This window comes from Vulpes lagopus, chromosome 13, assembly GCF_018345385.1.
Source record: "Vulpes lagopus strain Blue_001 chromosome 13, ASM1834538v1, whole genome shotgun sequence".
Lineage (NCBI taxonomy): Eukaryota > Metazoa > Chordata > Mammalia > Carnivora > Canidae > Vulpes > Vulpes lagopus.
In genome coordinates, this window is record NC_054836.1 from 37,081,943 (window position 1) to 37,096,045 (window position 14,103).

The following is a 14,103-nucleotide window of genomic DNA, read 5'->3' on the forward strand; positions in this document are numbered from 1 at the left end:
TGTTGAGTTGTATAAGTTCTTTATATATTTTGGATATTCACCCCTTATTGGGTATATTGTTTGCACATATCTTCTTCCATTCAGTAGGTTGCCTTTTGTTTTGATGGATTCCTTCCCTGTTCAAAAACTTTTTATTTTGGTGTAGTCCCAATACTTTAATTTTACTTTTGTTTCCCCTTGCTGGAGAAGACATATCTAGAAAAATGTTTCTATGGCCAATGTCAAAGAAAGTTCTTCTTATGTTTTCTCCTAGGAATATAGGTCTCACATAAAGGTTTTTAATCCATGTTGAGTTTATTTTTGTGTATGATATTAGAAAGTGGTACAATTTCATTCTTTTGCATGAAGCTGTCCAGTTTTCCCAGAACCATTTGTTGAAGGGATTTTTCTTATTGTCTATTCTTACCTCCTTTGTCAGGAATTAATTGACCATATAAGCACAGATTTATTTCTGGAGTCTATTCTGTTCCATTGAGCTATGTTTCTATTTTTGTGCCAGTACTGTACTGTTTTTCCCTTTCTTTGATTATAGCCATCCTAGTAGGTTGAAGTGGTATCTCATTGTGATGTTGGGCATTTCCTGTGCTTATGACGCATTTGCACATCTTATTTGGGGATATGTCTGTCTATTCAAGTCCTTTGCTCATTGAAAAAATTGGGTTGTTCGGGATCCCTGGATGGCTCAGCAGTTTGGTGCCTGCCTTTGGCCCAGGACGTGGTCCTGGAGTCCCAGGATCGAGTCCCACATCAGTCTCCCTGCATAAAGCCTGCTTCTCCCTCTGCCTGTGTCTCTGCCTCTCTCTCTGTGTCTCTCATGAATAAATAAATAAAATCTTAAAAAAAATAAATAAAAAACTGGGTTGTTCATCCTTTTGTTGTTTAATTTAAGACTTCTTTATATGTTTTTGAGATTAAGCCCTTGTCAGATACATGATTTGTAAATATTGTGTTCCATTCTGCTTGTTATTTTCACTTTCTGGATAATGCTCTTTGATGCCCAGAAGTTTTAAATTTTGATGAAGTCGAATTTATCTGTTTTTTATTTTGCTTGTGCTTTTTCTGATCTCTTTGTAACAGAACCATCAGCAAACCTGTCAATTGCTGTTAGATGACTTTTGGGGCTCAAGTTGCTTTTTTGGTTCGATATCAGCATAAAATAACAATATTAGTTGACACGGAATACCTCATATATACTAAGTACCTTTAGGAAGCTTGAAAATATAATTCTAAGGATGAGTCATAATTGTATTCTTTCCAAGTAAATCCTGTTGAAACCCCTTAAACCTCCAAAGAGATGTAAACTTCCCGGTCATTCTGGAAAAAATTTAAGTCCGTACCACTTGCTAATATCTCTAATATACTGATCAGTTTTCTGGCATCTGCCCTGAATCCTAGGCTCCCCCACTCACACATACACTTCAGCCTCTGGAGGATCCAGGTTTCTTGTTTCTGCATTTCTTTGAGTTTCTTACTTAGCTCACCCAGTTTTTACCTTACCTGCCTTGTCCACAGTCATCTTTACAAACTGCTTAAGAAACTCAAGATAAATGGGGTTCCTTACAGAGGGAATACAACTCTGAACCAGACTTAAGTGTGTTTTATTGCACTAGAAAAGTGAGTTTCCCTTACATTTATAACTCTGAAATTCCTTTAGGAAGCTCTATATATGATGCTATTTGCTATGCTATGTTAAAATAATTAGGTTTTTCCTATTTGTAGTATGAGTGCTTTCTCTCTAGTATATTTTCTCTCTGATGGCTCAGTAATGTTTCACTTTCCCTCTCCCCTCAAACTAGGAAAATACAAATATGAAGTGCTCTATCAGTGTTTAATACAGTTTATTCTGATTTTTTCCCCTAGCGGATCTAAAAAGAACAATTGCTGTCCTTTTAGATGACATTTTACAACGCTTGGTAAAGCTGGAGAACAAAGTCGACTATATTGTTGTGAACGGCTCGGCAACCAACACTACCAATGGCACCAGTGGAAACCTGGTGCCAGTAACCACAAATAAAAGGATAAATGCATCAGGCAGCATTAGATAGCAGTTGAAGATCACCTGTGCTGCTACATCCACCGGGGATTATATCCTATGGCAGAAAGCCTTTCAGTTGCTGGCTAGGATAGATTAATACTGTACAATAAAAGCCCCACGCATTTCTGAGGAATATGCTGGATTCACAGAACTCTAATTCTGTATATATATTTTAAAAGTTATTAGTTTGCTTTCAGGCAAGTCTCTTGAATGCTGTATTATATCCTTAAAGGGAATTTGATAACATTATTGATGTAGTAAGCAGGTAGGTGATCTTTGTATAAATCTTTTGTTTGAGATCAAGGTGAAACAAAAACACTGAAAGATATGGGTTCATTTCTATAAAATATTTATTTAAATATATCACGTGCTTTTTTAGACAAGTGGAGAATATTGTTATTGAATCATTTTGTCATTTGTTCTCAATAGATTTAACTGTTAAACCAAGACTATTAGAAAATGTGCTTACTTCCAGTACTATATTTTGTTACTCAGATTATGAGCAGAGAAAGGAAGTATAAAGTTGAAAATAGGATTTTGAAGTCATGACCCAAAGAATGTCTTCATTTGCACTATCCTTCGGAATAACTGGAGGTTAATTATTGTATATTTTGAAAAACTACATTTGTAAGAGTATAATCTTGAAATGGTTAGCAGTCACTGTCCATAACCTATTCTAAACATTGAGACAAATAACATAAATATAGTAATCTCTAATCTCATACATAACATTTTCTTACATGTATCATAAAGAATAGAAGATATTTTTATGCTCAAATTTAACATAAGTATTCATGATTTTTCACATACATGAATATTAATTTAAGTGTTTAACCCTTTGAGTGTCTATGTTATGTGGAAAGCACATTATTTCCTTATTTGAGTAATTTTTGCTTTTATTACGTTGACAGTGGAAGGGGCAAGTGAGATATTTGTGAGACTGGGACATTTAAAGTCTTTAGCCAGGTGTATATAATAAAGGTATTTGTGTTGCATTAAATTGCTTGGAAATGTCGACATTATGTAAGAGTATCTGGCTTTATGAAGTTGTAGATTTGTGTAACAGATACATTAGGTATTCATTTTATATAATGACCACTTAAAAACAATTAAGAGCATTTAAAATATAATTTAAGTTATGAAGATTGACTCTCTTTTCAGGAAAACAGCTACTGTATATAGCACAAGAGATCCTAATCTTGGGTAATTCTAGGATAGAGCAAAGTACACCTTTATTTAAATTTCCGTTGTAGCAAATTTAATTGCCGTATAATGCCCAATATTTCATAGTATTTATTCTCTATTATAATAACTGCTTAAGTGCAGCTAGCTTCTAGACTTAGACTATATTGAATTTAGTTTTGGATATTGTATTGTTTGTTATTATAATATGCTACCACACATAGTAGCAATAATTAAGATGTTTTATTAAAATAAGTATGAGAAAATATTGTTTCATGAAAGGTAGCTTTCTAAACTCTTTATCTTTATGTGAAGAAATTAATTACATACCATTGCCAGGTGAAGTTTGGAATAATTGTTCAGTCTTAATAGATGTGGACATTTTTGTTTTTCATTTGTTTTCAGGGATGAAATAAAATATATTATTTGTACTTACAAAGTGTTACAAGTTTTTTTTTTCATGGTGGTTGTACATTTAACAAGTGGTAAATGATTGAAATGAATCTTAGATAACTTTGGGTTTTGTTCTATCAACTGCAGATACCTTTTTCAAAAGAAAACAATGAAGGGGTGCCTGGGTGGCTCAGTCACTTAGGTGGCCAGCTCTTGGTTTTGGCTTGGGTCATGATCTCCTGGTTGAGATCATGAGATTGGGCCCTGCATCCAACTCTGCACTCACTGTGGAGTCTGCTTGAGATTCTCCCCTTCTCCCTCTGCCCCTCCCACTCATGCTCTCTTTCTCTCTAAATTAAGTAAATAAATCCTTAAAAAGTAAAAACTCAACAGTAAACTTCAACTTGAGGGTACAAACCTAGGAACCACCTCTGATCATAACCACCAGACTTGGTCCCATCAATCCCTGAACTCAGACTCTCCTGTCATGAGTAAAGCAATTTTCCATTGTTTGTGGGGGTTTTTTCTAAAGATTTATTTATTTACTTGGGGGGAGGGGCAGAGGGAGAGGGAGAGCGAAGACCCTCAAGCAGACTCCCCACTGAGCGGGGAGGCCGACATGGGGCTTGATCTCAGGACAGGAGTCAGACATTTAATCAGATGAGTCACCCAGCTGCCCCTACTTTTGAGTTTTTCAAAGTCATAGCATACTATTTATATTTTAAGTTAATTAGAACATTAGCACAGGGCATCACTAAACATACAAAAAACTCAAATTTATTTCAGGGTTCCTTTGGGTTATTTCAGAATATCTTTAAGGAAAAAAAAGTAAATGTTATTTCACATAGTTTATGATAACTTGGGTTTCATTTGTCTTTAAGAAATACTTAGGACCTTGACTCAGGAGTTAATAGGCTATAGAGGCTCAGGTCTGCTTTTTTTTTTTTTTCTTTTTTTCTTTTTTAAAAGATTTTATGTATGTGAGAGAGCGAGTAAGCTCAGGCAAGGCAGCTGCAGAAGGAGAAGCAGAATCCTCGCTGAGCAGAGAGCCTGATGTGGGGTTCCATCCCAGGTCCCCGGGATCATGATCTGAGCCAAAGGCAGACACAACTGACTGAGCCACCCAGGTGCCCTATTTATTTAATTGAGAGAGAGAGAGAAAGAGCACGCATGCACGTGTGTGTGTGTGTGTGTGTGTGTGTGTGTGTGTGTGTGTAGCGGGGGGAGGGACTGACAGCATCCTAAGCAGGCTCCACCTTGAGCAGGAGCCCAGTGTGGGTATCAATCTCATGACCCTGAGATCATGACCTGAGCTGAAACCAAGAGTTGGATACTCAGTGGACTGTGCCACCTAAGCACCTCAGGTCTGCCTTTTTAGTGACATCACGTTCTTCCTTATTTTGAATTTATAGAATCTGCCCCATCTCATTTTACTCTGTCTCAGAAGCCTGAAGTGTTGGGATCCCTGGGTGGCTCAGTGGTTGAGCATCTGCCTTTGGCTCAGGTCATGATCCTGGAGTCCCAGGATGGAGTCTCATGTCAGGCTCCCTGCGGGGAGCCTGCTTCTCCCTCTGCCTGTATCTCTGCCCCTCTCTCTGTGTCTCTCATGGATAAATAAATACAATCTTAAAAAAAAAAAAAAAGGAAGGCTAAAGTGTTAAGAGCCTACATGGGAACCTCTGACATGTACTTTTGATTTAACTGCAAATAGTGTTCTATTTTTAACCAACACTTTCAGCTGAATAGCTATTAATCTAGTTATATTGTTTTATTTTTTAAGAGAAGTGTTTACTTGCAAAGGGGACATGATGTAATGAAAGAGACTTGAATGAATGAATGAATGAACGAGTTAATTGAAACAGTTTTTTAAATCATTGAAAGCCCTGAATGATTCTTAACTTTTGATTGGGGAAATGGTAGAGTTCATCTTTTGAGAGAGCTAAAGAGCTAGAGAAAAGAGAAATGAATATGAAAATGAGAATAAATACAGAAAACCAAAATCTGAAATTTTTCTACCTACAGATAAATGCTGTTGACATTTTAGTATATAAATGAGAATCTCATCTCTCCTGCCCACACTCTCTATTGTCTTATCGTTTCTAATTAAAATAAATCCAGCATTCTTACTGTGGCCTGAAAAGCCCTAATTTGCTCCTGCCTGCTTCCTAACTTCATCTCTGCCTTCCTCTTTAATTCCTCTTCAGCTATATTGACTTTCTCTTCCTGGGACATACCAAGCATGCTTTTGCCTCAGCAACTTGAAACTTGGTATTCCTCTATTTGTAACTTGAATTCCCAGATATCGTCACACCCTACCCCCACAAATTCAGGTGTTGGCTCAAATGTTACTTTTTTAAAATTAATTTAAAATTTTTTTAATTATTTGAGAGACAGAGAGAATGAGAGAGTGGCAGAGACACAGGCAGAGGGAGAGGCAGGCTCCATGCAGGTAGCCCGACGCAGGACTTGATCTCAGGTCTCCAGGATCACGCCCTGGGCTGAAGGTGGCGCTGAACCACTGAGCCACCCCGGCTGCCCTCAAACGTTACTTTTTAAGGGAAGTTGTCTCTGACCACCTACCTAAATCAGCATGCCTCTAGCACTCCTTACCCTTTTTACTTTTCTTCATAGTGATGATATACTTAACATTAAATTGTGTATTAATGTATTGGGTTTTTTCTGATGCTTCTGAGAATCTAGGCTCCATGAGGACAGGGACTTCATTTTGTTCACTGATACATAGTCTGGGCATATGCAACTTTGGCACATAACAGGTGCCTGATAAATATTTGTTAAAAGTAGTTACTAAGCCATCCTACACTTTGGCTTTGTGCATCTATACCTGTATTTATATTTTAAAAAAATTATACCATACATTCTTTTTGTATAATGTATGAACTTCTTTTCAAGTCAGTAAGTATATAATTTTTATGGCTATTCTGTTGTGTGGCTGTATCACAGCTGATTTATCTTTCACTCAATTACTAGACATTTTGGTTGCAGACAAAGGATTTAGACCTAGGTATGGGAAAAGGCTAAAGGTTGTTCTCTTTTCATTATTCCATGCTGTCATTATTTTAGGTGGTAGTGGGTGATACTATGAAGTGTGATTAATAGCCATTTGGAGGAGATAAAATAAGGAGATAAAATCTCTCCATTTGTATAAAATTACAAGGACAGAAAATCCAAAATGGCTGATCATCCTCAGACCTTGTTTTATAAACAGCAGGTCAGGAGTGTTTTGCAGAGTAGGGAAAAGACTAGGAATAAAATATGAAGTGACTAATTCATAATTGGGTTAGAGATCTGGGAGACGATTGGTTCGAGGTCTGACTTGTGCTTAATCAGATCAAGATAGTCCTTTTGCACCTTTTTGGCTTAACATGAATCAGTAATTTTAATCTGTACTTAAGGAAGTTAGGCTATAAAGATCTTTAAAAAAAAATTTTTTTTTAGGTTTTACCAGTGTCCATATCTTTCAAACATATTTCCAGAATGACTTTAGGACCTTCTTTGAGTCCTTAGGTCAAGTATAACTTCACATTGTTTCTAATTGTTGATTAGCAGCGTCATTTGAATAAATCATTTTTCATTTAACTTTCTCAGCTGCTTAACTCATCCACCTACCTTCCCCCTTTCCTTTACTATTAACCAATTTTCAGGCAAAGAAATAAACTATGGGGTGGGAGGGTACTGTGGTAGAAATGGTACCAAGGCTCAGGAATAAAACATTTTGAGCTACTGGTGTTTGGAAATTTACGCATAATGTTACGTTCAGTTTTGAGATAAATGGTTTTGTTTTTGTTTTTGTTTTTTTTTTTTTTGGTTTGCTTGTTTGTCTTTCATCTTCATGAGTTTGAAAAAAGAGATAAAAAATCCCTTTTACTCTTTTCTTTGAATCTGAATTGGGAGTTTCAGTCCAAAAGCCTTGAGTGGATGACTGAAGCAGGAGGGCACAGAAAGGGGACCCCTGCCAGGTAAGGGTCACTTGCCTGCCTCTTGGTTGGAAGCTCTACACCTCCTATATTAAAATGATTCAAAACTGGAATGTGCTCTGGGAGGAAAGCTTTACAGCAGGAAGGATTTGGAGGGTTTGTTTTTAATAATGCCCCTCATTCAGTGGGATCATTATGGTCATAATGATTATTGAGCATCTACCAAGGACTGTTCCCTGTACTGTGCTCTGCATGTAAAGTAAGTATCATGTTTAATCTAACAATTTTGTGAGGTTCTATCACCACTGTTTTCTAGATAAAAGGACTATGGTGCTGAGAAACTGGATATGGGTATAGATCTTACAGACCGTACACAGATTTAAACCCAAAAGGGTCTGTCTCCAGAGTTTGTGGTCTTGATCACCATGTCTTACTCTGTATTCTTCTAATCTTGGCTTAAGTACACTCCATCTTGATCCTAGGACATAGGAATTCCTTTCCTTTGATTCAAAAGAGAGATCTGCTTCTTTTCTCTCCTTGCTTTGCTCTTAAAGACCTGTGTCAGCAGCGAGGAGTCTGCAGGGCATCACACGATATACATTTGACACCCAGGCATTGATGGTAACCCACCACTCAGGATCCTGATGCCCAGTATGCCCAGGGTTTGGGAATCATAGGAGGTGAACCCATTCCTGGGGAATTGGTTGGGAGCACCAGGCTCTAGTGTTTTTGAGAGTGTGTCTTACATCTAATCTTGGAATAAAGGGAAGAGAGGGATTGGCTTAGTGCAGATTCTTCCAGGGTGAACAGAATCTTCTCAGACTATCCCCAGGCCATTTTTTTGTGCCCACCATGGGATTCAGGGCACTATTAATGGACCTACAGCAGTTTTCTGTCACTGTGAACTCTAGTACTAAGATTTTATTTGCAAGGCTCAGGTTAGGGATTTTTCTGGGTCCAAAATATTTCTATCATTTTCTACTTCCTAGAGGCTAGACAGAGTGGGATTCAACACTCCCTTGGTCTGTTTTCCTCCTTGTAATCTCCTTAGGTTTTATAGATGGACCTCTTGATGACTCTTGAAGAAGCCTGAGATTGTCTCAGTAATGACTCGAGAGTGTATGATTTTTTTTTAAAGATTTTATTTATTTATTCATGAGAGACAGAGAGAGAGGCAGAGACACAGGCAGAGGGAGAAGCAGGCTCCATGCAGGGAGCCCGATGTGGGACTTGATCCCGGGACTCCAGGATCGCGCCCTGGGCTGAAGGTGGCGCTAAACCGCCGAGCCACCCGGGCTGCCGGGACTCAGTTAACTTCACCAGGGAAATGACAGGCTTGGATCCTTCTTTTACCCTCAGGAAGATTTAAGTTATACCTTCCTTCCCCTCTGTCTTCTTTGGGGAGTCTATGCCTCACATACACTGGTGCCAAAGTGGGGAGAATCGGTTTCTTCACAATTCAGGCCAGATGGAAAGTATTTTCCTTTGCTTCTGCAAAATTGAAATAACTAGGATTTCTTCCTTGTGATGAGGCCTGAGTGCCGGCCACATGGGAAGCGTGTTCCAAAGGTAGGCACAAGGGAGCCCTTTCGCCATCTCAGAATGTAATGCGGGAATTCCAAACAGAGGAAGGCCAGCCCAGAACTGGTCAGGACCATGAAGCAGTCCTATTGTTTCCTGTCTGTCGGGCTTGCCTGCCCTCTCTTACATCATATAGTCCAGACCTTTCCATTTCCTTGCCAACAATAAAGGGACAGGCAGGGCTAGATAGGGAGAGCTAGGGGTGTGTGTGTGTGTGTGTGTGTGGGGGGGTGTTACAGAAATCCCCAAAATGCAGACAGAATTGGAAAGAAACCAGAGATAAGGGAACACTCCAGACCACCCCGCCCCAGGTGTCTGAGGAGGGAGTCTTATTTATGACAGTCTCTTGTGGTCAACAGAATAACCAGACCCTGAAAAGAAGTAAGCCATTAAAGATGACATTGCTCATCCTTAATCAACGGTGCCACCACTAGAGAAGTAAAAAAGATTTAAGTTCCCTGCTTGGCCTTCAATAAAAGACTTAACCTCAAAAGCCCTCAGTGTCCCAAGCACCCTGTTGGGACCCCTCTTACCCCTGAGAGCTTCTTTCCCCCACTCATCTTTGCTTTATAAAAACTGTATGGCTTTACTCTCCTTTGTTGGAGAGATTTCATCCTCTGACTCCATGGGCTGCAAACTCGCTCTCCTGTCACCTGGAATGCCCAGTCCTTCTCTCTGATGTACTCTCTAGTTTTACCTGCTTAGGATTCCAAGTTTCTGGTTCCCAGCCTCAAAGGATCGGTCCCTCTTCTCTGGGATCTCCTATCACCTGTGGTCTCTGTTTCAGCAGTCAGCCATTGACGCTCTTGCCTCTGTCTGGAATGCTTTTCTCTCTGCTCCTTGACCAGAGGCTTCTTCTCATTCTTCGAGGCTCAGCTGAACCAGCACCTTCACAGAAGCCTCTCCTCACCTCCTCTGCGAATGCAAGAGACTTTTCTGTATATTCAGAGCCTGGCAGGTCCTCAGCACCTGCACGGGTGGCTGCTCTGCCCTCTGTTTCTAGAATGATAAAATTTTCATCTTTGTGAGTTTTAAAAGGGGGGGGAAACATCCCCTCTTATTGTTTTCTTCAAATCCATACTGGGAGCTTCAGTCCGAAAGCCTGGAGTGGACGGTACCTGGCTTGTAGTGAATAGTGAATATACACTGTAATAGATGGATATAATTTAAGTAGGATGTTATTGAACCTTTTATCCTAGTTATTTTTTTAAAAGATTTTATTTATTCATGAGAGATACAGAGAGAGAGAGAGAGAGAGAGAGAGGCAGAGACACAGGCAGAGGGAGAAGCAGGCTCCAGGCAGGGAGCCCGATGTGGGACTCGATCCCGGGTCTCCAGGATCATGCCCTGGGCCAAAGGCAGGAGCTTAACCGCTGAGCCACCCAAGGATCCCCTATCCTAGTTATTTCTGTGTAAAAAAAATAGTCATTATGTAGTTTAATATAGAAAATAAATATTATTTTGAAGTTGATTGTTTTAAAATACTTGAGATTTTTAAAGTTGAAGTTGAGAAAATTTGATTCTTAGCTTCCATCGCTAGACTTTTGGCAAATATGTAATTTCTGACTCAGTGCATCCAGATCCAAAGCTGATGCCATCCTATGTGACCTCATGGGGTTTGGTACAATAAACAGAGTGTGCCTAAAACCCTGTGAGTTCTTAAGAAGAAAATATATAAAAAGAATAATCAGATTGTTCATTTCGAGTTCCTAGCATGAGGCCTTGTAGGTGTTCAAAATTTGTTAATTTAACACGAGAAAAGAGTCTGTGGACCAGCACACAGAAAGCGATAAAAAGATATTTTGTATTTCTACAATTCTTAATCATAATGCAGTGTATATCCAGGACTTATTTTCTTGAAAAAACCTTAAGGACTATGTAGTACAATGTTTCAAATGACAAGTTATGATTCATTAGGAAGATATATCAATTTAGTGGGTTGTGACCAACATTTTGAAGTCTTGGAACAAAATTGAAATATCAGATTCCATCATAAGTAATGAGGCTAAATGTCCCTTGAAATTTTTGACTCAGATCTCTCTGATCTGAGTGTGTGTTTCCTGAGTCAAGATGTAAAATGTATTTCTTAGGTAGGTTGAGGTTTAAAAGTTTTTTAAAAGCCACCAATATAGTATAATTATACAGATTATCATTGAAATGGTGCCGTTCTCATTTTGCTTGATATAAGAAGAAAAATAATTTTTACAGAATTCTAGTTTACTGCTAGCAGCAAGGAGAAAAATAAAAATCTATACTGGAAAAGCCATATAGGACATCCCTGCCCTATCCTGAAGACTAATTATACATTTTTCTTAAAAGGAATGAAAATTTATGTTTTTCCATTCCCTGTGACAAGTCCTTTTCTTTCTTCAAAATATGCTTGCTTGCTCCTTAATATATGTACTTGAAGAAAGCTTCTTCACTGAACCTGCTTCAAAAAAGGCAACAGAGTTTTAAATTTGTTTTTAACATTTTATTATGAACATTTCAAAACTGCAGCAAGGTTGAAATAATATGTCCAGCATCTAGATTGTACCATTTTGTGTTATACTTTACCATATTTATCTATGAATCCATGTTATTTGTTTCTGCTTTTTGAAACAAATTGTAATTATCAGCACACTTCCCCAGAGGTACTTGAGCATGTATATCATTAGGTTCAATATTTAAAGGTTTTTCATTGGGTGTAAAATTTATATACAATAAAATGCACAAATGTTAAGAGTTTCAACAAATGCATTAACCTGCTACTCAAACTCTTGTTGTTGTTTTTTAAGATTTTATTTATTTATATATTTGAGGGAGATCACAGAGGGAGAGGGAGAAGCAGACCCTGCACTAAGCAGAGAACCCAAAGCAGGGCTTGATCCCAAGACCCTGAGCCAAAGGCAGATGCTTAACAACTGAGCCACCTAGGCACCCCCCAAACTCCTATTATATAGAGCATTACCCTCACACCAAAGGCCGCTCAATACCTTTCCTTGTCAAATCTTCCCCCATTGCACCACCCCCAAGGCAAATTTTTTCTATCACAGATTAATTTCACCTGTTTGAGAATTTCGTATAAATGGAATCATATAGTATGTACTCTTGAATCTGGCTGCTTTTGCTCATCATCATGCTTTTGATTTTCACTTTATGCTGCTGCATGTGTCAGTAATTTGTTTATTGTTGAGTAGTATTTCGTTGTATGAATGTAACACAGTTTGTATATTCTTTCTCCTTTTGTGAACATCTGGGCTGTCTCTAGCTATTATAAATAAAGCTACTATGAACATTATGGGGGGAACATTCTTAATAGAAGTATTTTTGTGAACATAAGTTTTCATTTCTTTTGGATAAATACCTAGGAATGCAATTACTGGGTCATATGGTAAGTGTATTAAGATATACTTTTTTTTTTTCTAAAGTGGTTGTGCTATTTTACATTCTCACTGGTGACAGTTTTGATTGCATGTGTGCACATTCCCTCTGCTCAGGGTAGGTAATAGCTAATAGAAGGGTCATAGTACCTCATTCCTTTGAAACGTTCATCCCATTGTGCTCCTATGAGAACGTAGCTGTAGATGGTGAGCAAACTTGTAAAATAATGTGAGAGTCCTGAACTGCTCATACGTACACTGGAAAAAAGGATATTCCACCAATAGAGGGATGAAAAAAGCATTGCCTTTGAGACAGAGAATAAAGAGACCCATGGAATGACCCTTGACTAGTAGCTGTTCTGATGTCCCAAAAGTTGTTTCATTGCTACTTATACAGAAAGTAAAGCCTAGCCCAGAGGAGAGAGTTGTTCCTTGGCAATATTCTAAACCAAGTTGCTAGCTATTCTCCTGGGGATAATTGCATATTTTTTTCTTGTATTATAGGTTTATTATACAATTCTCAGGTACCTGGTTAGAATTGGTTTTTAATTTCTACTTCATATTCCTGTCAGTTTGTATGGTTTTCTTTTATTCTGCCAATGTGGTGAATTCCACTGACTAATTTTCAAATATTACCTACGTTTGCTTTCAAAGTTGTAATGTATTACTCTTTGTATGTGTTATTGTATTCAATATGCTACTATTCTGTTTTAGGGATTTTTTAATTAAAAATATTTTTTTACTTTTATTTTTTTATTTTTATTATTTATATATTTTATTGAAGTTCGATTCGCCAGCATATAGTATAATTAAAATTTTTTTTAAAGATTTTATTTATTTGAGAGAGCGAGCACAAGCAAAGGGAGCAGCAGAAGGAGAAGCAGGCTTCCCTCTGAGTGGGGAGCCCAATGTGGGGTTCAGTCCCAGGACCCTGAGATCATGACCTGAACTGAAAGCAGACGTTTGACTGACTGAGCCACCCACGCGACCCAGTTTTAGGGATTTTTAAAACAATAGATTTATGAGAAAGATATAGATCTGTTATTTTCCTTATAGTTTTGATATTGAGTTTATTCTGGTGTCATAAAACAAGTTGAGAAGTATTCTCTTTAAGAGTGTGTAAGAGGGATGTTATTTCTTTGTTGATTTAGAAGAAATTGCTAGTGAAGGATGTGGCCTTGAGCTTTCTTTTGGGGAAGGTCTTTAAATATGGGTTCATTTTCTTTAATAGGTATAGAGCTATTTAGATTTTATTTATTTTTATAAGATTTTATTTTTGAGTTATCTCTATGCTCAGTGTGGGGCTCGAACTTACAACCCACATGCTCTACCAACTGAGGCAGCCAGGCCCCTATTTAGATTTTATTTTTGTGTTAGTTTTAATAAATTGATCTTTCCCTAAATTTTTCTCATTCATTTAAATTTTCAAGTTTATTGTCATATGATTGTTAATATCTTCTTATTGTTTTTTAATATCTATAGTATGATTTGTAATGATGTCTTTTATTTTTATTAGTTTTTGCTTTGCTCTTTTTTATGCTTTGTTCTATATTTCTTAGTTAAAAGGTAAGATTCTATAAACATTGTGACATGATTTGTGCATTTAACAATATAT

The 14,103-nt window shown here is 37.7% G+C and overlaps 1 protein-coding gene across 1 annotated transcript in view; it reads left to right on the forward strand.

The window, feature by feature from the left end:
• Positions 1 to 3,648, forward strand: part of CCDC126 (coiled-coil domain containing 126) — a 47,173-nt gene extending 43,525 nt beyond the window's left edge. The window contains exon 3 of the mRNA XM_041728242.1: positions 1,861 to 3,648. Within this exon, the coding sequence (XP_041584176.1) occupies positions 1,861 to 2,045 (185 nt within the window). The 3' untranslated portion in view covers positions 2,046 to 3,648. The remainder of the gene's footprint in view (positions 1 to 1,860) is intronic.
• Positions 3,649 to 14,103: the final 10,455 nt, after the last annotated feature.